This window comes from Cetorhinus maximus, chromosome 6 (assembly GCF_964194155.1).
Source record: "Cetorhinus maximus chromosome 6, sCetMax3.hap1.1, whole genome shotgun sequence".
NCBI classification, from domain to species: domain Eukaryota; kingdom Metazoa; phylum Chordata; class Chondrichthyes; order Lamniformes; family Cetorhinidae; genus Cetorhinus; species Cetorhinus maximus.
In genome coordinates this window covers 112,373,316-112,398,755 of record NC_135884.1, presented here as the reverse complement: position 1 = coordinate 112,398,755, position 25,440 = coordinate 112,373,316, and the positions used below count along the sequence as shown (strand labels likewise).

Here is a 25,440-nt window from a genome sequence, read left to right as displayed (position 1 = left end):
GTGATACCTAGAATTAGATGCAATACTCCAGTTGAGGACGAACCAGTGTTTTATACGGTTTCACAACAACTTTTGTGGAATTCACCTAACTTATACCAGAGTAATTGCCCAATTCTGGATTACTGCCAGAAAGTCACACCTGTTGGAAGAATTTATTGCAAATGTGGACAGGTGTATCACATGGTTTTGGAACTCTGTCTTGTTGAATTGTTGAAATATCAATGCAGAGCATGCTTGAATTTCCAATATGCATTGTGGAAGGTAAAGCTCTCTATCTGAAGCACAGAGTCAGGCAATTACCCCTGATATCCAGGAAACCCCACAGTCAAGACAGAAGTGTGCATAATTGTCACTTAATTTGTAATGCCGCCATAAAGTAGAGCGCAGTTTATTTTATGTAAATGGAATGCTAAACTTTGATAGGCAGGTGGTTGAGGAAGTCTGAAAATCTAGTTATTCTGTTCCTTTCTTGGATGTGCTTAATGTTGACATTGTCTTAATTCCTGAGCAGTGAGATTGGTTAACAAGACTTCAAAGCAGTATTGATTCTGTTAAATGAAATGTAATGCTAAATGTTTAGTGGCAATAAAATATTGAAGACATTTCTTGTGATTACCCGGCTCTATTTCTTTTATTCCAGGAAAGCCTGCTGTTATCAGTTTTGCCAGGTCATATATCTATGGAAATGAAACTAGCTATTATTGAACGTTTGAAAGAAAGTAACTATTATCCACACAAGCGTGATAATTTCCACAGCTTGTATGTGAAGAGGCATCAGAATGTAAGGTATAGTATGACCATTCATGATCTTAATAATATTAACCTAATATTAGAAAGCATAACATAAATAAGAAATAGGAGCAGGAGTAGGCCATTTATGCATACAAATATCAATTTGTGTCTACATTTTGAAAATCTATTTAATACAATATATTAAAATATAGTGATTTTCCAGTACACTACATAGGAAAACACCTTTTATATTGAGTATTATAGCCCAGCTATGTGAGACAGCATATTACTTCATTCTGCACCATTAGAACAAAATTCTAGAGAAAAATATCAAATAAAGTGTACCCATTTTATTCTTACTCTATGCCGTACACAGTGGAAGGCAATGACAAACCACCATTGACAGAAACTGCCAAGAAAATGACTCAGGATGAAGCAGCAGCAGACAATGAACTAGGGGCCTACCTTTGGGCAGAGCACACATGACATGACATGATATGCTATACACATGTTACTACGGTGCTGGTGTTTATATTCCACCCAAGTCTCCCCCCATTCCAGCTGCTTCATGTCAGCCTTTCAGCATCTCGTTCCATTCCATTTTCTGTCATATATTCATCTTGTTTCTTTCTCTATCCCTTCATGTTGCATTCAGATGGTTTTTATGTAGCGATTTATGCCTCACTTGGACCCACCCTTTGTTTCTTTACTATATCCATTCCCACTCTCTTTGACTTCTGCATAATTAAATATTTTGTCATTTAATCTCCCCTGGCCTCCACCCTATCACAGACCTTATTTGTTCTCCCTGTCCCCTCCCCTCTTCTACTGGCTTAAAATATTTTACATTTCTATCTTTCTTCAGTTCTGATGAATGGTCATCGACTTGAAACATTAACCTCACAGATGTTGTCTGACTTCCAAACTCTTCGATCTTTCCTGATAGTGAAATCTCTCAGTTCTGATACCACTTTTGAAAAATTTTGCACTTTCTCCAGTGCTTCACTATGGAGACCAGAAATGTGCACAGTACATTTAGATGCAGCCTGACTAGGGTCCTATACAAGTTTAACATGAATTCACTACTTTTGAATCTACACCCTTAGAAATAAATCCCAGTGCTTTGTCAGCTTAGTGTGCACGTGAAAGAGTGCAGAAATCTCCCTGAGGCACATCAAAATAAAGAAATTAAAAACTTTTAAAACATGTCCCATCATGTGACAGTGTCACATGAGCTGGGACATGTCAATGAAGTTTTTTGAAAATTTTTATTGAATTTTTAAACATTTCAAGAAACCTCATCCTGCCTGTGGATGAGGTTTCATGAAAAATGCTAAGGCCGCCTGGGCTCTTTGCCTGCCCGCCAACCTTAAGGTTGGATGTGCAGCTCATTTAACTATTTTAATTAGTTTTTAACAGGCCTTAATAGGCCTTTGACAGTTCGACGGGCACGCAGCTGAACTGAAAATCTAAATGACGCGCGGTGGCATCGGGACACCCGCACAATGTCACCGCGCGTCATTTTACTCATCGGCGAGCGGGCCCCTATGTTAAAGTTCACTTGCCCAGTCTGCAGGTTTTTGAAAGTCTTCTTGTATTATGTTACACTCTTTCTCAGTATTAGCTATACCTCCAGAAAGGGCAGGGTGTGTTGGAATGTCCAGGTTAATGTGCAAGGGAGGGGTCTGTGGAGTCCATGACTGCCTCCTGGGGAATGAACTCAGCGGGGGTATGGTAGGAGGGAATGGTGAGTGTGAGAAGAGGGAGAAGGAGCTGGGAGGGTGAGGGTCCATCAGTATCGGTAGAAAGTGCGGCAAGGGTAGTTGGTGGGGACTCGGAGGCAGACGTAAACCCTGGGGGTAGGAAGGGGGAGGTCAATGTGGATGGGGTGGCATTCTCAGGAAGGTAGGGAACGTGCATGTTCACCTGGACATCCTGGAATGACAAGGGTCTCGGTTGTAGGGTAACGATGGGGAGGTTGAAGGTGATGCCAGGGGTCTCGGCTGTGATGGGGAAAAGGACATGGATGACTGGGGGAGGGGAAAGGATGGGGGAGCTTGTGAAAAACTTGACCACGACCATGTTTTTCAAATCGAAAGTGAGTGGAGCCTCATGTTGGATGGGCAAAGGTGCTCATTGGGGGTGTGGTCAGTGGGTGGGCAGAGATGCGGGTCAGCTCAGATGGACAATTGAAAGGGGTGATTGGTGTCTGGGAGGGGGAGGAGGGAGTAAGGGTGGAGGAGGGAGTAAGAATGGAGGAAGGAAGTAAGTGTTGAGGAAAGAGAACCACGGCAGTCATCATTGATAATGCCCGGGACAGCGAAATGAGAGTGGTGGAGGAAGACTCCGCGTACATGGGAGAGTGCTTGCACAAGGCTCCGAAAAGCCCTCCCACACACACACTTCCCCCTCCAGAATCACTTATGGTCTGGTTGCGTGTAGCTGAACTGCTAGTGGGGGGGGGGATGCAGGAAAGTGAATATATTTTCAGATTATAAAGTTACAAAATGTGTTCACCCATGCAACCACTTGTGATGAGAATTTCTTAACTTTTCTAGGCGCTGCCCTGACATCCGCAGCAGGGGTGGAGACAGCCTGTGCAATGGTTGGCTCTGTTTCCTCGGATGACTTCGGCATGTGTCATCTGGAGACCCCAGGCCTTGAGGGCCCAGCTTGATTTGGTTGACCTCCTGTGCACCAGCTGCTCCCTCTGCAGTGACATACAACGAGGTTGAGGGAGTCACAGGCAAAGGGGACTCGGAGGGAGCGGACAGCCTCTGAGATTCCTGAGTGGATGACTCAGGGGCATCCAGCTGCTGCACATCCTCCCTTTGGGTGCCCGGGGGCCCCAGACTGACTCGTTGAGGGGACGGAGCACCTGGAGGAATGTCGAGGTGCCCCATTTCCTTCTTGCTTTGCCACTGCTGGAACTCACCCATGGCAACCGTGATGGAGTGCAGGCCTGAATGCATCTCCGCATTCTGCTGGACCCGGGTCTCCAAGGCGTCCGCCATCCTTCCCATGGAGATCTCCATGCGCGTACATATGGGCACCGCTTCATCAGGGAGCAGGCAGATGCTCTGCTCTGACTCGCATGCTACTCTGTTGAGGGCTTCTAACAGCTCTGCCTGATGTTCCCTTGCCTTCTGCTGACTCTCCAGCATGAGTTGGAAGGTGGAATCCAGAGGCTCATCATCACAGATGTCTGTTCCCCAGCAGTCCTCCGAATGCCGGGGAGCTCGGCTGAACCTGCCTCCGTCTGCTGCGGACCATGATGTGTCCATGCGGTGACCACCAAATTGTGAACCCGAGCCTGCTCTAGACCTAGGTCCCACTGTGCTGGTGGAGGTTGTGGGTTAAACGTCCTTTCTCGCACCCATTACCGCACTTAGTTCAAATCTGGGATGGTTCCGCCCATTGGGTTGGGGAGTGGGAGAGAGTTGACAAAGGGGACAGAGGGGAGAGAGTGGGAGAGGCCACTCCAAAATGGCACTGATTGGGTCATGCAGCACTACGTCGGCCCTGGCACAAAATGCTGCTGAAACAGAGATTCCAATGCTAAGTGCACATTCCAGCCACATTATATCTACAATGCTATAGCGGAGCAATGCTGAATAAGGTAACTTAAACGGGGCCCCTTACTGTACTAAGATGTTATATTACTCTTCCTTCTCATAACTATTCCAGTTCATTATCCATGTCAAGTTGCATTCCTTCTAATCTTCCTTCAATGTTTAACTCAATCCATATGGGTTCTGCATTTAACTTCTAGTTAGATCCTTTTATTCTTCAGCCATTATGTTATTGTTAATTAGTACAGCTTACTTCACCTCTCCTCTTCTCTTTCCTTCCTAAATGTGTCAAATCCTGCAGTATTTAGCTGCCATGTTTCAATCATCCGCACTATATCCAGTTCTTTCCTACTAATTATTACCTCCAAATCATCCAACAGTTTAAATTGTTATATTTTGAACAAGTTTATTTAATTATGCTTTATATTTTGACTTTATCTGACCTCTGGCCATTCTTGTTACCTTTATTCCTTCCTTTAGTTTTACTCTCTTTTCTGGTTTCTATAATTTCCAGTAGTTCCTTTTCCCATGGTATTGAGCTAAAGGCTTATTTACTGCCCTAATTATTCTTTCCACTCGAACCTTTGTCTTAGCCTAAGTCCTGCAGCCTGTCCCAATGGTACAGCTCCTTTCTATAATACTGAGCTCAATAATTCCAATGGATTATGAGAGTATGAAGGATGCATACTGATCTGCAGATCCTTACTTTTCCACTGTCACTTTCATTTGCTGCTCCTTACATATGCGCTGTGGCTCATCTAATTATTTTTCCCCAAACCACTACCTAAATTCTCAATGGTATATGTATCTGGACCAATGCTCATAATACACAACATGAGTATAGGATGTACGATGCTGTGAATGTACTGTTTGATTCTATGATATTTGGATTGCTGAAGGTCTTCTGTGATGGTCGTATGAAAACAAATAAGGGATCATATGCCATATTAGTGGCTACATGACTCTTCTTCAAAGTGCTCGTATAGTGATATACTGGGTGTTTTGCTGTTATGCTTCAGTGCATGTGAATGAGAAAGAAAGAAGATATTCATGAGAATAATGGTTTATGCCTCAACTTGGAGAAGGCCCCTCTGGCTTCACAACAACTTACACCCTTCCTCTCCCACTACCACCCATTCCATCTATGTTTTTCTTCACAATTGTATTTAGCATGGGCTGATAAAAACCTGTCAGGAATAGAAACTGGGAGGCCTATCATTGTTTACCCCCATATGTGCTGCGAGCAGAGAAGTCGTGTTAGGATGTTGAAAATTTCATACAGATGGGGACCGTCTCAAACGTTTGTTGTAATGAGATGGCTAATGTTTCTCATAACTAGATCAGAAAACCATAATGTCATATTCCTCTTGATGCTGTTAAGGCTCAAGGTGTATTTAATAATGAAAAGAGCCCCATCATTCCATCATGGAAAAATTCTTCAGCTGTTGTCTCAAAGTAGCAGTGGCAAAATGTGACCAAACTCCTGCTCGCAAAATGCATTCAGATTTATTGTTCATGTTCTTTTGGATTACTCATTTGAAAAAGCCATTCAACTTCTAATTGGCTTTAGTGAGGAACATGCTTGTTTGAATTTTATGGTAAGTACCTGGAAATACCCAAAAGCATTTCAAAAACCGAGTTTGGCGTTCTCTTGTGACAGTCATAGCAGCAGTGGCCCAGGGATGCCAGAGCTGCTTTGTTACTGAGATATAGAGAAAGCGCTACTTTCTTCCCTCCTCTTCCCAGGTCATCTTACCTCAATTACTGTTGATAACTTCATTATTTAATTACTTACCTTATTTTCAGTAGTGTTCTTTTGGTGTTAACAGCATCCTGTATGCAGATATTGTGGGCTTTACCCGTCTGGCTAGTGACTGCTCACCCAAGGAACTAGTTGTCATGCTGAATGAACTGTTTGGGAAGTTTGACCAGATTGCTAAGGTAGGCATCTAGTTCTCATAATTCATTATCCACAACCAAATATATTCCTCATCACTAATACAAAAGCAAAATACGACAGATGCTGGAAATCTGAAAGAAAACAGAGAATGCTGGTTTGGTAGCATCTGTGGAGAGAGGAACAGAGTTAGAGTATCAGGTCGATAACCTTTCATAATTCCAGTATTATTGTGGTTAAAGTTAGGTGTGAGCTTATCATTTATGTTTTTGTATCCGAAATAGATTAATGAGTTAAGTGTGCTTCAGAGAGGCCTAAAGGCTTTTTTTTGATGGGGGTTTGGAGTGGGGGTGGGGGCGGGGGTGTGGTGTAGCAGTGGGGAAGAATGTAAATCTGGCATCACTTCAGGTTTTGTATTTTAAAATTTACAAGGATTATGCAACAAGTTTGCAAATCTTGTGTGTCATAATATTGGGAGACAAACAAATGGCTCCCACATGGGCCTGTGCCACTCCATTTTTCCTGTGTCGCATATCATACCAACACTAAATTACTGGGGTGTAAATTTGTTCGCTTCCCCAATGCAATTCTTGGGGCTGAATTTTCTTCCTGTTGGGGGGGTTGTGCGGGGGCGGGCAGGAGCAAGTGCGAACCTGATCGGTGTCCTCGATCGGGTGCACGCCGCCATTTTATGTGGGCGGGCCAATTAAGGCCCGCCCAGTGTGTGACACGTACCCGGAAGCGCTGAGCACTCCCTGTGCGGGAGGAGGGGGGTGCGGTTTCCCTGAGTCGGGGCCTGCACTCTTTCACGCATGCACACGAAAGAGCGCAGAAATCTCCGAGGCACAGGGGTGCCTCAGGGAGATTAGTTTCAGTCTTGAAAAATGTAATAAAGGTCAAAAAAAATGTTAAGGACATGTCCTCCCGTGTGAAACTGTCACATGTGCTGGGACATGTCCATTAATTTTTTCAAAAAATTTTATTTAATTAATGAACCCTTCATGAATCCTCGTCGCCTGGGCTCTTCGCCTGCCCACCAACCTTAAGGTTGGACGGGCAGCATTCTTAACAGCTTCAATTACTTTATTAATGGCCTTAATAGGCCTTTGACAGTTCGGCGGGTGTGTAGCTGACGCGGCTGCGTGCCCGCCGAACTGACAATCTAAATGACGCGCAGTGACGTCGGGATGCCCGCCTGATGTCACCGCGTGTCATTTTACGCATCAGCAAGTGGACCCTGCCCCCGCCCCATTTGCCGACGGGAAAATCCTCCCCTATGTCTCCTGCCCTGGTATCCTCCAACTTAGGGGTAGTGATCTAGGCAGTAAAGGTACCTGATTTTGTTTCCATAGAGATGGGCTCATATGTTTTAATAAAATGGTCCATGTGGTGACCCAGTCAAGAACTGATGAAATATGCTCAATGATGAGATGAATTCATGCAGTTGAGGCGGAAATCCAAACATATGACTGGTTGAGAACTATAATTACCAGGCCACCCTCAACATTATAGTTATAGATCTAGATTTTTTTATACTTTACAATTATATTTTAACTTCCTTTTTTACACAGTTGTAAAATGAGATATGAATAATCATTGACCATTATTGGCCTATGGTGACATAATTACCATTGTTTTCATATTCATATGGGTTGGAATTTTAGAGTATAAAAGAAGTTGATTGCAGTCCTTAAAGTAAATGATTTGTTGCGTGATGAATTCTTCACTGTAATGTAAAAACAATATGTTGTTAACACTACATTTTTTTGTAGGAGAATGAATGCATGAGGATAAAAATACTGGGTGATTGCTATTACTGCGTCTCAGGTCTTCCTGTATCTTTACCGAAACATGCAAAGAATTGTGTGAAAATGGGGCTTGACATGTGCGAAGCTATCAAGTATGTAACAGTGTTTGTGTGAAAAGCAGTTCAACCAATGCAGTAGTGATTCTATTATTTACCTTTTGTCTTGGCGAGTTACTGATTCACTTTGATCATATTGAACTGCTAGTAAAAGAATTTCTATTTAATTTTATTATACTGCAGCAGGGAATTTCAAGCTGAACTGAAAGTATGCTTTACACTCAGGTGAAATACCATCTTGAACTGCAGCTGAAAGCAGCAATAGCAAATCATATCTGCTATAAAAGATTACCTTTTCCATTGAAGTCAAATTCTATTCCATTGAATAGAAAATGAGTTACAATTTTCTATCATCCAGTTTGCACTTTTACCTAAGACAAATTTAACTCCATTATTGATCTCATTTTTGTTTGTTTAAATGTACTTTTAATCATCATTATGGATAGTGTTGTGTAACACTTAAATGGTTAATGTTAAGTTTGGATAATTTTAGCTTTCTTTATCATTTTGAAAGTACCAATATGTTAGCTACCTGAGTGTGTTGACCAACAAGAATAATAGATATTCATGTTCCATCCTTTATAGAAAACCCTAAAATGGTTAATCTTCAGTCCTGTTTTCCTACTGACACGAGTAATACTCCTGCTCTGTGCATTCGTGTTTGATTGTGGGCCTGCTACCATCATGACCTCGGTTCAGACTTACCAAACAAATTTCTCTTCATAGGTGCAATGGGTACTATGGAGAACTCATTTCTACTCACTGCTGCCATTTGTGTTTTCCTTGTATAACACTCACCATCTTTAGCAAAAAAGAACTGAAGATTGACCATGGCACAGAATATGCTGTGTAAAGAATTGCAATGCATATTGGTGAAACATTTTAGTGGGACTGATTTCTTTTGTGATTCCTAGCTACTTCTGATGAGCTGACTTACCAGCAATTGATGTACAATAATTTGGTTTTAAGAACTGGGAATACTACAAGTAAAGGTGAGCTATCTATCTCTTTATTCCCTTTACAGGCAAGTTCGGGATGCAACAGGAGTAGACATCAGTATGCGAGTTGGCGTTCATTCTGGTAACGTACTATGTGGTGTAATTGGACTTCGGAAATGGCAGTATGATGTTTGGTCACATGATGTTACCTTAGCCAATCACATGGAATCTGGAGGCGTGCCTGGGTAAGATTTTTTTTGCTGTAAATGGCCCCTGACACAAGCCACAGTTTCTACAAAAGTATTGTTTGTTTAATTTGTCAGGTAGCTGGAAGTGATTTTAATTTTCCATGTGGCTGAGAGTCCTATGGGGTGGGATGTAACTGATCAGGGCAGAGCGTTATGATCCCCATAGAGACTAATAGCCTTTTAAAAGAAAGGAATCCCTCATGCTGCCAATGGAAAGAAAACCGGTGAACAAGATTTCAATTTTTAAAACTTTTACTGTGACAAACCAACTGAAATCAACATAATTCAAACTTAATTGGCAGGCGAAAGATATTTCAAACAAAAAGGTAAATTTCACTTTAAATAGCCGATTCTAAAAAGATATACCTCAGGTAGTTACAAGCACTCGCATCACTTCCCACACAATTGTGGCATCTCACAACCTTTCCAACTTGGCCTCCAGTATGTAGGATCTCTCACGTCCCGCTCAATAAATTTGGTCCTTGAGTCACTTTGACCAGCAGCTGAGCTCCATCCAAAATTCATGGGTACAGTTGACACCTAAACAGCACACCCCTGCAGAACCTCCTTAGCTAGGTTCATGATAGTCTTGATGGCACAGAATCCTTAGATACTCCCTTCTCCAATCTCTTTAAACGGTATGGTTGGCTCTGAAACAGCAGCAATGGGTCTCTTGTCCAATCCTTGCTTTCTCTGTATTCAGCTCTCTGTCTTTTCCAATTGTATAATACACAGTAACGAAGTCCCTGCACTATCCTCAAAGTCTTCTTCCTACTTTTTTTAAAATCAGCATCTGTTTTGAACTAAGACTAAGACTAGCAATAATTTGATTTCTAATTAGCTTTCTATTTACCTTTGCTTTCATTCCCATAGCAATCTCATATCATATGTGCAAATTTTAGAATTAAACTGCTTGCTAGGAAGTCCAATTACACCTTTTCAGAATACCCTTCAGCTTTAATTTGGAATTAAAGAGACATTTCACAAAAAGAAAATACAGTATGTTCCCCAAAGCGACAAGACTTATCAGAAGAGTTATAAAGATGTAAGTAGCTGGTCTTTGTGACGGAGAGGATATGGGGCCAGAAGCACAGCCCAAGATCAAATAGGATGCCAAGGAGATATACTTGTTGCTGTCACTAATTTTAATGAAAATATAGATATGAATATTAAGTGGGAAACATGCTTTATAGTCTCATTAACATTTGTATTAAATTGACAATGAAATAAATGACATCCTAGATAAATAAATACTGTGGCCACAACAGCAGGCTAGAAGTTGGATATTCTGCACTGGGTGACTCACCTCCTGATTCCCCAAAGCCTTTCCACCATCCACAAGTTACAGGTCAGGAGCGTGATGGAATATACTCCACTTGCCTGGATGAGCAACTCCAATAACACTCACGAAGCTTGACAACATCCAGGACAAAGCAGGTTGCTTAACTGACACCCAACCCAACACCTTAAGCATTCAATCCCTCCACCCCCAGCACACTGTGGCTGCAGTGTGTGCTAGCCACAAGATGTACTGCGGCTTCTTTGATAGCACTTCCCAAACTCACAACCTCTATAACCTTGAAGGGCAAGGGGAGCAGGTGTAGAGGAACTTTACCATCTTCAGGTCTCACACCACGTTGACTTGGAAACATATCACTGTTCCTTCTTCATCACTGGGTCAAAACTCCCTCTCTAGTAGCATTGTGGGAGTACCTTCACCACTTGCACTGCCCCAATCTATGAAGGCAGCTCACCACCAACTTCTGATGGGCAATAAATGCTGGTCACGGCCCATGAATGATCATCGGCTCAATTTCAAATGTTTATGGTTTGTGCATTATCTTCAAAATCATTTTGAAAGGAATTCCAATACTTAGAATGAGATTTGAGTTTGTAATTTTCCTCAAATATGAAAATAGGTTTCGGAAATTAACATGTTCATGTACAGTACAAATAGAAACACATTCAGAACTGGTGGTTTGCAGAAAGTATCAAATACAATTGTTGCTTAATTCATGAGCACCATAGGCAGGGTGAAATATGACAGTTACAGCACACATTTTTGTTCATAAACCACTGCTTCATGATGGGTATTTTGTATTTATGACTTGTCTGAACCCATATGTAATTTAGTTAATTTCTTTGCAACCAGCAACCAGAATTTAAGTGCTTTGAAGGGAAAGTAGGTTCATTGATTGTATTTTGTATTATTTTTGTTTAGTCGTGTGCATATCACAGACGCGACACTGAATCATTTGCATAAAGCGTATGATGTTGAAGAAGGAAATGGATACCAAAGAAATGCCTACCTCAGTGAGCTGAAGCTGAAAACATATTTGGTTATTGATCCAAGGGTACGTATTTAACACTATTTCAATTATTTACTTTGCTTCAATAATCCCAGGTCAATGATGTATGGAGTTCACCTGTTGTCAAATAATGCAGTGTTTTATACAGTCTTTGAGATTGGAACATATTGAATTATGTGAAAATATGTCAGTAATGAAAAGTGAAGATATTATGGACTATTTTGAATATTTACAAGTGACATTTTCTGGACCCAATCATCTCCTGCCTACCAGAGAATTAAGACTGTAATTGGTTTCTAGCTCTATTTAATCTTGTGGCATGTGAAGGTGTCTAATTCAATTAACATATTTTTGCTTTGCTTTTATGTAGACAGTACTGAGTCAGCTTAAATATAAGAATAGGAATATCCCATTTAGCCCATCTAGATCACTACAATTTCCATGTGATGACTCAGTCAGACCATTTTTCCTTTGTTTGATCAGAAATGTAGTTTTTCAGCCTCGAGGGTCATATCTGGTACAGGATCCCATGATCTAATTTTTTTTCCAGGTACCAGGAGTTAAACTTGGGAGTTTCCTGATCTTTATCCCTCTTTTACTCACAGCTAAATCTGTGGAGTAAAAACAGAAAGTGCCAGAAAAGCTCAGCAGGCCTGGCAGCATTGGGATTGAAGAAGAATCATATTGGACTCAAAACATTAACTCTGCTTCTCTCTCCACAACTGCCAGAACTGCTAAGTTTTTCTAGCACTTTCTGTTTTTATTTCAGATCTCCAGCATCCACCGTATTTTGCTTTTGTAAACCTGCGGAATCATTGGATTATATATTTTATAATATGACAGTCGCTCAACATTTCAGTAGCATTAATGTGATAAGTAATACTGTTAGGGGTTGAATTTTCTTTGGACCTCTCCTGCTGTCTTGCTGTAATGTTGCTGGAAATCCAGCTATGTAAATGAAGTTTCCACTGAAATTAAACTGGGAGTTATCAGTGGAAGACACCCGTCCCATTGTGATGAAGCTTTGATAATGACTAGATTGGGGGTCACAAAAGTACTCTAGAGATGTTGGTGCTCTTGAATTTGATTGTGATTTCAGATTCTGATACTGGTTGGCATATGTCATATCCCTGAATGCTGGGTGCAGAGAGGAGTTAGATAAACATCAAGGCCCGGATTTTTATCTTTGAGGTGGGAATCGCAATTTGGGCCATTTCCTGATGTCGCGACCCTGCCTCCTGCCCCAGCTACCCATCGATGCTATTTTCATCGAGTTGGGGCTGCTGCCTCCTGAAGCAAGCCTGAGGCGGGCGGATGACAATGCAGGCAGGTTAGAACACCCGCCTCCATTCACTGGGACATTGGCCCAGTTCTGCATCGAATGTTAGGTACCCTAGCCCCCACCCCTTTCAGCCCCCAGTCACCCATCACCCACCTTCCCTTGCCACCTCCATACCCCATGTCCCCTTCAAATTCCCCAATCCCTCCATACCACCGCCCCCCCCCCCCCCCCCCCCGCCACCTCCAAACCATGCACACTCAGTCAGCATCCACTGTGGACAGAACTTGTAAGCCTTGAAATATCATTGAAAAGTATTTGAGATGGTCATGAAGCTGTCAAAATAAGGAAACAGCCATTCAAAACTCTTTGAAAAATCATTACTATTCTTAAGAGTTCATAAAGCTATCATCCAGCCACACAGCCATTCAAACTCCACTTGAAAAAAAGTTAACCTTCCTATTTTATTTTAAAATAAACAAACAGCCATTTAAAAACTTCTTCAAAAAAGTTCAAGCCTATTAACTGTTCATAAAACTCTCAATCAAAACAAAGCTCCCAGTTCCCTTGGCAGCTGTATCAACAATCCCTGGTGAGCTAAATCCATTTGTGGGGCTTGGAGCTCAGCCAAGCAATTATAATGGGATTCCGAAGCACAGCTATATCAACAAAGGCTCTAGAGCTGAATATGAAATGGCCATCTGCTTCACTGATTCAAAAGGTGAACAGATGATTGGACTGTCTATCAAAGAAAATATTAAATCATGGGAGAAATGGCTATGTTAAAGTCTGAATTTTAATACTCTTGAATACAGAAGAGCACTTTTTCCACTGCGTAAAGTACTCTACTGCACCTGAGCACTTTCACAATGCTGGTCAATTTAATTGTCACTTACCTATCATTAATCATTATATTAAAAACATATATAACTTATGCAGCATTACTTTATTGTTTGTGATGTTATCAGCACCTTTTGAACTTACCTGCCCAAAGGTTCCTGACTCCAAACTAGGCTTCCCCTGTTGTTCACGTCTCCCCTGAGGTGCCTTGAATCACGTTTCCTAATAAAACAGGCCCGTCCCCATGGAAATTATAGGAGGTCTAAAATACCCACCTGCTTAAAGGAGTAGGCAAGGGCAGGATTGCTTTGTGCGGGCTCACTACCCACACCCTTATCCTGGGGCCATAATAATCCCAATAAAGTCAGGAATCCCAGAACGGGGTCTGCCCACAATTTTTAAATCCTAACCTCCTTCCTCCCCCCCACCTCCGCTTTGACATGCATGGAGGCATGAAAAACCTGCCTCAAGTATTTGATCTGATGAGGTGTATGAGCTCTGAGGTAGTTGATATGCAGCTGATACCTGACCATGTAGTGGAGGGAGAAGTGTATACAACTTTCAACAGTCCAGGAAGTCCCTTTGGTCCGCAGTGTGTCTTCAATATTCAAACTTTGAATTTAGAAATACTCACGGTGCACTCTCTGAATGGTAAGTCTGTTCTCTACATCTCTCCCAAAGTTGTGTTTGGGGTTGTAACTTCACTTATACATTGAAGCTGATTGGTAAAGCATAGCGAAAGCATGTTTGCTAGCTTCAGACCTATTTCATGCTTTTTGCCATTGATTCCAGTTTAACCAGTAACTTTTGGAATTTGTAACTTTGGAAGAATTATTTGGCTTGCATGTTGCAGTTTAAATTTTTATCTTGTATCAACTAGAAGGAATGTGCAAATTGTTTGCATCCAGCAATACCAGTGCAGAAAAAGGAGGAGTGACAGATAATGTGTTTATTTAAGATGCAGTTAGAGCTGTGAATGGTGATGAAGACTGGATTCCGTTTTAGGGATTGCACTGTACTTTTATCAAGCGAGGGAGCAGTGTGTGTGGGATGTTCTTTTCTCCACAGATTTTGCAATAACTGTACAGCTCATGGGAGTCTTGGTTAGATACTGAGCAGACAAACATTATTCAGAGAATTAGACTAGCTACCTTGTGGCTACTTGGCTGCCAACAGTTGAAAATGAATTTGTTGAATCCGTGTCCCAAAATGCTTTCGTTTGGACTTCTTGAAAATTACTTTTGGTGTGGAAATGAAAATAAATGCATGTTTGAATTTCCTGAGTACAATTCTTTATAAAATGGCCTTTTGATTAAATATTTGTATAAGTAGTTTTATTAATTCACCCCTACCTCAGGAATTTTTAAAATAAAAATATCCCTCACAAGAAGTGCCTTGAGTTTAGCAGAAATAAATGAAAGATTTATGTAGCCAGCCAGTAGAAGGTAAGCAAAGGCAACTGGGAATGAATTTTCCTCCCAATTTTATTTATTTATTTATTTATTTTTTCATTCACGGGATATGGGCTTCGCTGACAGGGGCAGCATTTATTGCCCATCCTTAGTTGCCCTTGAGAAGGTGATGGTGAGCTGCCTTCTTGAACTGGTGCAGCCCATGTTGTGTAGGTACACCCACAGTGCTGTTAGGAAGGGAGTTCCAGGATTTTGAGCCAGTGATAGTGAAGGAACGGCGATATATTTCCAAGTCAGGATGGTGAGTGACTTGGAGGGTGACCTCCATGTGGTGGTGTTCCCATTTGTCTGCTGCCCTTGTCCTTCTAGATGATAGTGGTTGTGGGTTTGGAAGGTGCTGCTGGTGAATTCCTGCAGTGCATCATGTAATGGTACACACTGCTGCTACGGTGAATCAGTGGTGGAGGGAGTGAATGTTTGTGGATGCGGTGCCAATCGAGTGGGCTGCTTTGTCCTGGATGGTGTCAAGCTACTTGAGTGTTGTGGGAGCTGCATTCATCCAGGCAAGTGGGGAGTATTCCATCACACCCCTGACTTGTGCCTTGCAGATGGTGGACAGGCTTTGGGGAGTTAGGAGGTGAGTTACTTGTCACAGGATTCCTAGCCTCTGACCTGCTCTTGTAGCCACAATATTTATATGGCTAGTCCAGTTCAGTTTCTGGTCAATGGTAACCCCCCAGGATGTTGAAAGTGGGGGATTAATGATGGTAATACCATTGAACGTCAAGGGCGATGGTTAGATTCTCTCTTGTTGGAGATGGTCATTGCCTTGCACTTGTGTGGCGTGAATGTTACATGTCACTTGTCAGCCCAAACCTGGATATTGTCCAGGTCTTGCTGCATTTGGTCATGGACTGCTTCAGTACCTGAGGAGTCTCAAAGTGCTAAATATTGTGCAATCATCAGCGAACATCCCCACTTCTGACCTTAAGATGGAAGGAAGGTCATTGATGAAGCAGCTGAAGATAGTTGGGCTTAGGACACTACCCTGAGGAACTCATGCAGTGATGTCCTGGAGCTGAGATGATTGACCTCTAACAACCACAACCATCTTCCTTTGTGCTAGGTATGACTCCAACCAGCGGAGAATTTACCCCCTTATTCCCATTGACTCCAGTTTTGCTAGGGCTCCTTGATGCCACACTGTTGTCAAATGCGGCCTTGATGTCAAGGCTAGTCATTCTTACCTCACCTCTGGAGTTCAGCTCTTTGGTCCATGTTTGAACCAAGGCTGTAATGAGGTCAGGAGCTGAGTGGCCCTGGCGGAACCCAAACTGGACATCAGTGAGCAGGTTATTGCTAAGCAAGTGCTGCTTGATAGCACTGTTGATGACCTCTTCCATTACTTCACTGATGATCAAGAGTAGACTGATGGGATGGTAATTGGTTGGATTGGATTTGTCCTGCTTTTTGTGTACAGGACATACCTGGGCAATTTCCCACAGAGCCAGATAGGTGCCCGTGTTATAGCTGTACTGGAACAGCTTAGCTAGGGGCGCGGCAAGTTCTGGAGCACAAGCCTTCAGTGCTATTGCCAGAATATTGTCAGGGCCCATAGCCTTTGCACTATCCAGTGTCTTCAGCCGTTTCTTGATATCACGTGGAGTGAATTGAATTGGCTGAAGACTGGCATCTGTGATGCTGGGGACCCCCGGAGGAGGCCGAGATGGATGATCCCCTCGGCACTTCTGGCTGAAGATTTTAGCAAATGCTTCAGCCTTACCTTTTGCACTGATGTGCTGGGCTCCTCCATCATTGAGGATGGGGATATTTGTGAAGCCTCCTCCTCCAGTGAGTTGTTTAATTGTCCATCACCATTCATGACTGGATGTGACAGAACTACAGAGCTTACATCTGATCTGTTGGTTATGGGATCGCTTAGCTCTGTCCTATGTTATAGCTTCACCAGGTTGACGCCTCATTTTTAGGTATGCCTGGTGCTGCTCCTGGCATGCCCTGCTGAACTCTTCATTGAACCATGGTTGATCCCCTGGCTTGATGGTAATGGTAGAGTGGGGGATATGCTGGGCCATGAGGTTACAGATTGTGTTCAAGTACAATTCTTCTGCTGCTGATGGCCCACAGTGCCTCATGGATGCCCAGTCTTGAGTCGCTAGACCTGTTCAAAATCTCTCCCATTTAGCCCAGTGGTAGTGCCACACAACACAATGAAGGATATCCTCAGTGTGAATCTCAAGGTTTGTCTCCACAATGACTGTGCGATGGTCACCCCTACCGATACTGTCATGGACAGATGCATCCGTGGCAGGCAGGTTGGTGAGGATGAGATCAAGTATGTTTTTGCTTCTTGTTGGTTCCCTCAACACCTGCCGCAGACCCAGTCTAGCAGCGATGGACTCAGCCAGCTTGATCAGTAGTGGTGCCACATTGAAGTCTCCCACCCAGAATACATTCTGCGCCCTTGCAACCCTCAGTGCTTCCTCCAGGTGGTGTTCAACATGGAGGAGCATTGATTCATCAGCTGAGGAAGGGCGGTACGTGGTAATTAGCAGGAGATTTCCTTGCCCATGTTGGCCCTGATGCCATGAGACTTCATGGGGTCCGGAGTTGCTGTTGAGGATTCCTAGGGCAACTCCCTCCCAGCTGTATACCACTGTGCCACCACCTCTGCATACCCAGGGATGGTGATGGTGGTGTCTGGAAAATTATTATGGTTCATTGAGTAGGACTATGTCAGGCTGTTGCTTGATAGCACTGTTGATGACTCTTTGCACAACTTTAGAGCTCTCCCAATTTTGGCACTAGTCCCCAAATGTTAGTAAGGAGGACTTTGCAAGGTTGACCGGGCTGAGTTTGCTGTGCCGAGGTCCATTCTTTTTATTCCTTTTTTGATACAACTGAGTGGCTTGCTGGGCCATTTCAGAGGGCATTTAAGAGTCAAGCACATTGCTGTGGGTCTGGAGTCACATGTAGGAGATTTTCTTCCCTAAACGGAATTAGGGAACCAGATGGGTTTTCAGAACAATGGACAATGATTTCGTCATTAGACTTAAAATTCCACCATCTGCCATGGCGGGATTCAAATCCAGGTCCCCAGTGCTTTACCCTGCGTCTCTGGATTACTACTCCGGCGACAATACTATTATGCTATCGCCTCCCCTCTAGTAGTTTTCTCTCTGTAGTTTTGTTCCTCATTCAAAAGCTTGGAAATTTGTTGAGTGGTTAAATTCAATAGCACTGTCGCAGCAACTATGATTGATGTATAAGTTAACTCAGCCCAAGGTTTGTGAGCCAGTGAGGGGAAAGGGTAAGAAAATCTCAAATGATACTGTATGCAGCTGACTAATCAATCACTGTTGTCCTAGTTTGTTGATTGTTACCAATTCCTCTGGTGCGAACAGTCCTATTCAAGCAAGTAGGGAGACAGAAAGCAGGAAACTACAGGCCAGCTTGTAACTTAACATCTGTCGTAGGGAAATTGCTGATATCTGTTATTAAGCAGTTTATAGTGGGGCACTTGGGAAATCTTATTGCAATCAGGCAGAGTCAACATGGTGTTGTGAAAAGGAAATCACGTTTGTCTAATTTATTGGAATTCTTTGAGGAAATAGCAAGCAATGTGGATAAAGGGGGACCTGTGGATGTGCTGTTCTTAGATTTCAAGAAGGCATTTGACAAGGTGCCACATCAAATTATGTGCAAGATAAGAGTTCATGGCGTAGGGGTTGGCATATTAACATGGATAGAGGATTAGTTAGCTAACAGGAAACAGAAAGTAGGCATAAATGAGTAATTTTCAGGTTGGCAAGATGTGATGAGTCAAGTGCCTCAGGGAACAGTGCTGGGGCCTCAACTATTTACAATTTATTCCAATGACTTGGATGAAGGGGCCGAATGTATGGCTGTTAAATTTGCTGATGACACAAAAATGGGTAGAAAAGTGAGTTGCAAAGGGAAATTGATAGGTTAAGTGAGTGGGCAAAAATTTGGCAGATGGAGTATAATGTGGGAAGATGTGAACTTGTCCATTTTGGCAGAAAGAATAGAAAAGCAGCATGTTATTTAAATGGAGAGAGATTAGAGAACTATTGAGGCACAGACGGATCTGGGTGTCCTGGTAAATGAATCAGGAGAAGTTAGTGTGCAGGTACTGTAAGTGATTTGGAAGGCAAATGGAATGTTGTTGTTTATTGCAAGGGAATGGAATATGGATGTTTTGCTACAGTTTTACAGGGCATTGATGAGAACACATCTGGAGTAATGTGTACAGTTTTGGTCTTCTTATTTAAGAAAGGATATATATACATTAGAAGCAGTTCAGAGAAGGTTCACTCGACTGATCCCTGGGATGGGTGGGGGGTTTATCTTATAAAGAAAGGTTGGACAGGCTGGGCCTCTATCCGTTTGAGTTTAGAAGAATGAGAAGTGATCTTATTGAAACATATAAGATCCTGAGGGGACTTGACAGGGTGGATGCTAAATGGATGTTTCCCCTTGTGGAAACAACTAGAACTAGCGGACATAGGTTAAAAATAAAGGGTCTCCCAATTAAGTTGGAGATGAGAAAAAAATTTTCCTCTCAGAGGAACTCTCTTCCCCAGAGAGCGGTGGAGGCAGGGTCAATGTATATTTTTAAGTCAGAGATAGATTTTTGATAAATAAGGGCTTCTTAGGTTACTTGGGGTAGGTGGAATGTAGAGTTGAGGCCACAATCAGATCAGCACTGATCTTATTGAATGGTGGAGCAGGCTTGAAGGGCTGAATGGCCTACTCCAGCTCCTAATTCGTATGTCCGTATGAAGACCTTATTTGCCACCCTGAATCTCACCACAAGCCACCAACATGGAAGAGACCAAGGGCAGACCCAGACCAAGATGAAACGATGAACATAAAAGTTCTCCTTAAAGGATGTAACACACGTGAGAGCTCTAAACCATAACTGTTGGAAGAAGCTGGAAGCAGCAGCGCCCTCCCTAAATGGTGAATGGCAACTGTTCAGTACAATGTCTGCTTTCCATATTGTCCATTCTAAAATATAGACCAGGATTTTTACATCGGCGTGCAGAGCAGACCCAACACGAAGACGTGTAAAATGACACGTGCTGACGTCGGGCGTGCGTTAAGGCCCTTGAGTCATTAATAGGCGGTGATTTTTCAGAGCCCGTGCAATCTTCAGATTGTCGCACAGGCGCAACGGGCAGGCGGGTAGGCCTCATTTTTAAAAACTTCATCCACCAGCGGGATAAGAGGGACGAGTGGGCTCACGAGTGGACTTTGGTAGACATTTAATATTTAAATTTACTCCTACTCACCTGTGTGAACAGAACAACTTCAAATCTCTTCACAGCTGGTTGGACAGGAATAACAGGCTTCAGGTTAGGACTTTGGAGTAAACAACATTCTTGGGGCCTTGCTGGTTTCAGGAAGCCTTCCCTTACCCTGGGAATGGGAGTTGTGCTCTCCACTGGAGGCATCTCCTCTCAGGAGGAAGGTGGGGCCAGAAGGGGGAGAAACCCAGGAGTCCATATTCAGCCTCCAGGGGAGCCACCTTTGGGAGGACAGGCGCAGGCATAAGGGTTGCAGGGCCAACAGGAAGTCCAAGGTGGAAGGGGCCGCAGAAGATGCCACTATCCTGCTGCCAGGGTAAACAGGTGGCGAAGCAGCTACCTCAATATGTCAGAGGTGCAGTGCCGAAGGAGGCTCCGTCTCTCAAGGGAGACAGTGACTTCTATCTGTCAGATGATAGGATCTGAGATCTGCATCAACTGTGTGGGTGGACACTCCATGCCAGTGGCGTTGAAGGTCACGGCTGCCCTCAAGTTTTATGCCTCCGGCTCCTTCCAGGGGTCGGTGGGTGACCTTTGCAGAGTCTCCCGGTCAGCTGTCCACACTTGTGTCAAGCAGGTGACAGAAGCTCTGTTCATGTGTGCAGTGACTTTCATTCTCTATCGCTGGGACGAGGCCAGCCAGGCTGAGCGAGCCAGAGGCTTCACAGCGATCGGTGGGTTCCCCCACATTCAGGGTGCAATCGACTGCACACATGTGGCCATCAAGGCGCCAGCAGGTGAGCCCGGTGCCTTTGTCAACAGGAATTGCTTCCACTCCATGAACGTGCAGGTATTGTGTGATCACAGGATGCTGATTCTACAAGTCTGTGCAAGGTACCCAGGCAGCTCCAATGATGCCTACATCCTCAGACATTGCCAGGTGCCAGGGCTCTTCAGTGCTCCAGCCCGGCTTGATGGTGGCTGCTGTGTGACAAGGGCTATCCCCTCAAAAGGTGGCTCATGATGCCTCTCCGCCATCCAAGAACAGAAGCTGAGCAGCGGTACAATAGGAGCCACGCCTCCATAAGGGCTATGGTAGAGAGAACCATCGGTCTTCTCAAGATGCACTTCTGATACCTGGAATGTTCAGGGGGCGCACTCCAGTACCCCCCAGATCGTGTGTCGCTGATAGTGGTTGCATGCTGCGCTCTCCACAATCTGGCGCTGGGAAGGGGGACGCAGTGGAGGAAGAAGATGTAGACGCAGATGCTCTGGCTGCACATGATGAGTCCAGTAGTGAGTCCGAGGATGAGTACGCTCAGAAGAATGCTGAGGGGATAGACGCCGACTGGGGCAACTTCCAGGGAGGCAGGGACACCCGGGAATCTTTATTCCAATGGACCCTTCGGCTAGCCCACCACAGATGGACCTCAACACATGACAGGGCTGCAGGCTCCATACTCGATTCCTGGGAGCAACATCTGCCTGGATAGGAACATTAACTATGTGTCTTGTCAATAAAGCTTCAATGACAAACAAGTCACTCATAACATTATGGGTTCCGTCCACCTGCAGAAGTAAGGAATCACCCTGAACCTTGTTCACAAATAAAGCATTTAATGAGTGTAAAAAATAAAACAGAAAATAAACTTAGTTCAAAGGTGTTGAGCTGCACACCAAATTATAATCAACTAATAGCGTGGCAACATAAAACCACCAGTGAGAAGCCCGTGGTGTGCCTAAGATGCCTTACATTTACTTTTTCGGGTGCTACATCTAGGTGCTCCCCACTTGCTGGCACTTGCATTGGAGGCAGCCTGCTCACTGTGCTATCCTGTTGGCCTTGATGACCTTGGCGGGTGTCCTTTGGCCCTTAGCGCCTGAGATGACCCCATTTGGGAGGGAGGTGGCCAGTACCATGGCTGGCATCTCCCCAGTCGCCGAAGCCTCATCAGATCCCACGGTCACTGGGGGAGGGGCGGAGGAGCTGCTGCCCTCATCCGGAGTGCCCTGAGAGGTACCCGCAGAGATGACAGGCGGCTCGTACGCCGACGTGAGGTCGCTTCAGACCTCCCTGCTCACCATTGATGATGGACACTGAGTTGGGATACTGAGTGCCTAATCCAGCTGAGGCCAATGCCGCTGTGAGGGCTTGCAGGTCCGAGCGCAACCCCAGGAAACCCTGATTGTTCTCCTGGAGGAGCTTCTGCATGAAAGTCGCCACTCTCTCCATGGACGAAGCATTGTGCTCAGCCATGAGGGTCAATGCATTGCTGATGGTCCACATGGCCTCTTCCGTCACGGAGACCATGCTACGCACAGCCTCGTGTATCTCCACCAGATCCTCCCACAGACCCTGCTGGACTTCCAGCTTCTGCTGCCTCAGGGACGACTTCAGAGGCCCATCATCAGCCACCGACTGAGCCTGTGCCTGGTCCCCTGCAGTCCTCCAACTGCCGGCGCCATGGGCACTCTGTTTCCGCCTGCACCTCAAGCGAGTGTGAAGTGCCCTCACCGCTGTGCCCTGGGACACTAGCCGACGATCTAATTCCCACCGAGATGCTAGTGTCTGCGCTGGTGCCTGCCTGGCTGAGATGGTGTGACACTGGTGCTTGTAATTCTTCTGGGCCCTCAGGTGTTAGTGGCGGTCCGTCTGCCTCCTCCTCCAGGCCCTGCTCCGGTGATGCTGAAAGGAAGAACAAGGACATTTGATTAGTGCAAGTGGAGATGATGTCAATATACATGCCTGGCCCCCGGATCAGCTCCATAATCAACGGGAAGCTTAATTCACTAAACAGTCAACAGTGGAATGGCTGCAAGGACAGACATGGTGACCTCCGTGCACGGCACTCCTACCTCCCCCTGGCACCCCAGCCTCACTGGACCTGGGCGCATGGCACCTCTCCAGCTCCAGAGCCTCCTGCTCATATCTGGTTATAATCGCCAACTGTGCCTGGCCTCCTCCAGTCCGTATCCGCCCTGAGTTATTGTGTGCAGTCTTCTCTTGAAAAGGAGAGAGGAGGATTGATGAGTCCACTCTGTACCTGGATTGCTACTGCATCCCTGCCACCCTCACCTGAGTGAAACATTGCAGGGCTCCAGTGAATTGTGACCCTGTAGCTGCCGCACACTCACACCAAGCAGCCAGGGCTGACCCCGTTGCCCAGATGCTGCCTCCATCACATTTGCCACCCTTACTGTATGACCCTCCAAAGCAAAGAAAGGAAGCACAACCACGTAGAACGCCAAGGGCAGCACATGGATGGGTGCCCTGCCATCTGGAAGTTCCCCTCCCAGTCAGTCATTAGCCTGACTTTGAAATGTTTCGACGTTCTAGCACTGCGCCTAGGTGCAGATCGTTGAAGTCGCTTCCAAAACATGACTGTTGGTGTAAGTCTACCACATGCAGCGGATACAGAACCCAGCTCAGCACAAACCTCTCAGGGCGAACTAGGCATGGGCAATAAATGCTGGCTCACCCAGTGAAGGCCACATGCCGTGAAGGATTCAATGGAGTAATTACATTCAGAGTTAGCCAGTGGGGGGTGGGGGGTGGGGGGTGGGGGGGGGGGGGGGGGGGGGCGGGAACCAGTGTTGCCACCTCCTCGAGGAGGGCAGCAAGGCAGTCATCTGAGAAGTAAGGGGCACAGTGCCCCGCCAAAAAGAGTAGGAACAGAAAAACAAACAGTTAAGGTTACATTTATATTGGAACTGTAGTGTGTCATGATCTGTGCCAGGCGGATCAAATCTATGAGGGAAACTTGATTCTGCGTTCACAACTGTTTTGCAATTTGTATTTTATTTCGAGATGCATGCCCTGAATTCAGAAGTAATAAGAGTACCACAACTTCAGAGATTTTAGAAAATTAAATTAAACATTTATTAACAAAAGAAAAAATTTCAAGCACATACATAGGTCTACAAATTGCTACTATAATAACTGCTAAAACCCCTCCTGTCTGGCCTGCTCACCAGCAGCGCTCTTGGGAGCACTTCTGCTGGCCATGGTTGACAGCTTTTGGAAGGCTGCCTGCGTGCTCTTTAAGCAGGCCACCGGATTGCCATTGGACCCAGCAGTCATTGCAGTCCTACTGCTGCTCGCCCCCTCCTGCTGTCCTTGGGAGCTGTGATTCACACTGGGCGGGCCTTAATTGACTTGCCCTTGTAAAATGGCGGCATGGAGCTGATCACGGGCGGTGATCGGCCTCGCGCCTGTGCCCGCTCCCAAACGGCTCGCCCGACAGGCAGAAAACTCTGCCCATAGAGTAGAAAAATAGACAATTGTTGTTAAAGTGACATGTTTCTACAGAACACCATTGTTTGATGTACCACAGTGCTTTGATTAAACACTTCCTAAAATTTTATCCCGTGTTCTCCTGCATAGCTTGTTTTAAGAGCTTGGTGTACTTTGGGTAAGTTGTAACATATATAAATTAGAAAGTACTTGTAGTAGGGTGGAATGAGGGCTGGTTGATGTAGATTAAACATTGGCCTTTCACCTCTGGGCCTTGAGTTCAAATCCCAGCTTGAGCTGGTTAGTCTCACCTGTCTGTTAGCCATAAGTGTCCTGTGTAAAGTGAATTTGAACAGTGCACATCTACTTTCTGATCCTAATTTGGCAATCGTGTTTTGAGGTGTCACAAAATGATAGCTAATATGAGGAATAGTGAAAAATGAAATGCCACAGTGATGAAATAAGGTGTTGCTTTTGTAAGCTTAGGGCTGAGGGATGCTGTTTTACAATATAAAGGGAGCTTTAGTCTGCATCTCTTGATGCCATATATGATCTGGGAATGTCTGACAAGGAAAGTGTTCCATTCTGTAGCAGCAATATCAATTACCTCAGTAAGTCCAAAATACACAAAATCAATTTATTACAAGTATTTGTAGTACTAAAAATAGGAGCATGTATTGTGCCAGTACCATTGTGACTAGAACTTAATTTGTAGCTGGAGCCTATTCAAAACCAGGTCTATTTTTGAGGTTATGTTTACAGTTGGCGAACAGCATTCAATTGTAGTGTTGGTGGAAAGCGTACAGCAGTTGGTGCAATCAATAAAC

At 44.5% G+C, this 25,440-nt stretch overlaps 1 protein-coding gene across 1 annotated transcript in view; it reads left to right on the top strand.

Annotated features, from left to right (window-relative positions):
• The window catches only part of adcy7 (adenylate cyclase 7), a 165,141-nt gene that overhangs the window by 85,959 nt on the left and 53,742 nt on the right, over positions 1-25,440 (top strand). Inside the window, exons 6-10 of the mRNA XM_078544302.1 lie at positions 641-786; positions 6,134-6,245; positions 7,974-8,101; positions 9,090-9,248; positions 11,473-11,605. Of these exons, the coding sequence (XP_078400428.1) occupies positions 641-786; positions 6,134-6,245; positions 7,974-8,101; positions 9,090-9,248; positions 11,473-11,605 (678 nt within the window). The remainder of the gene's footprint in view (positions 1-640; positions 787-6,133; positions 6,246-7,973; positions 8,102-9,089; positions 9,249-11,472; positions 11,606-25,440) is intronic.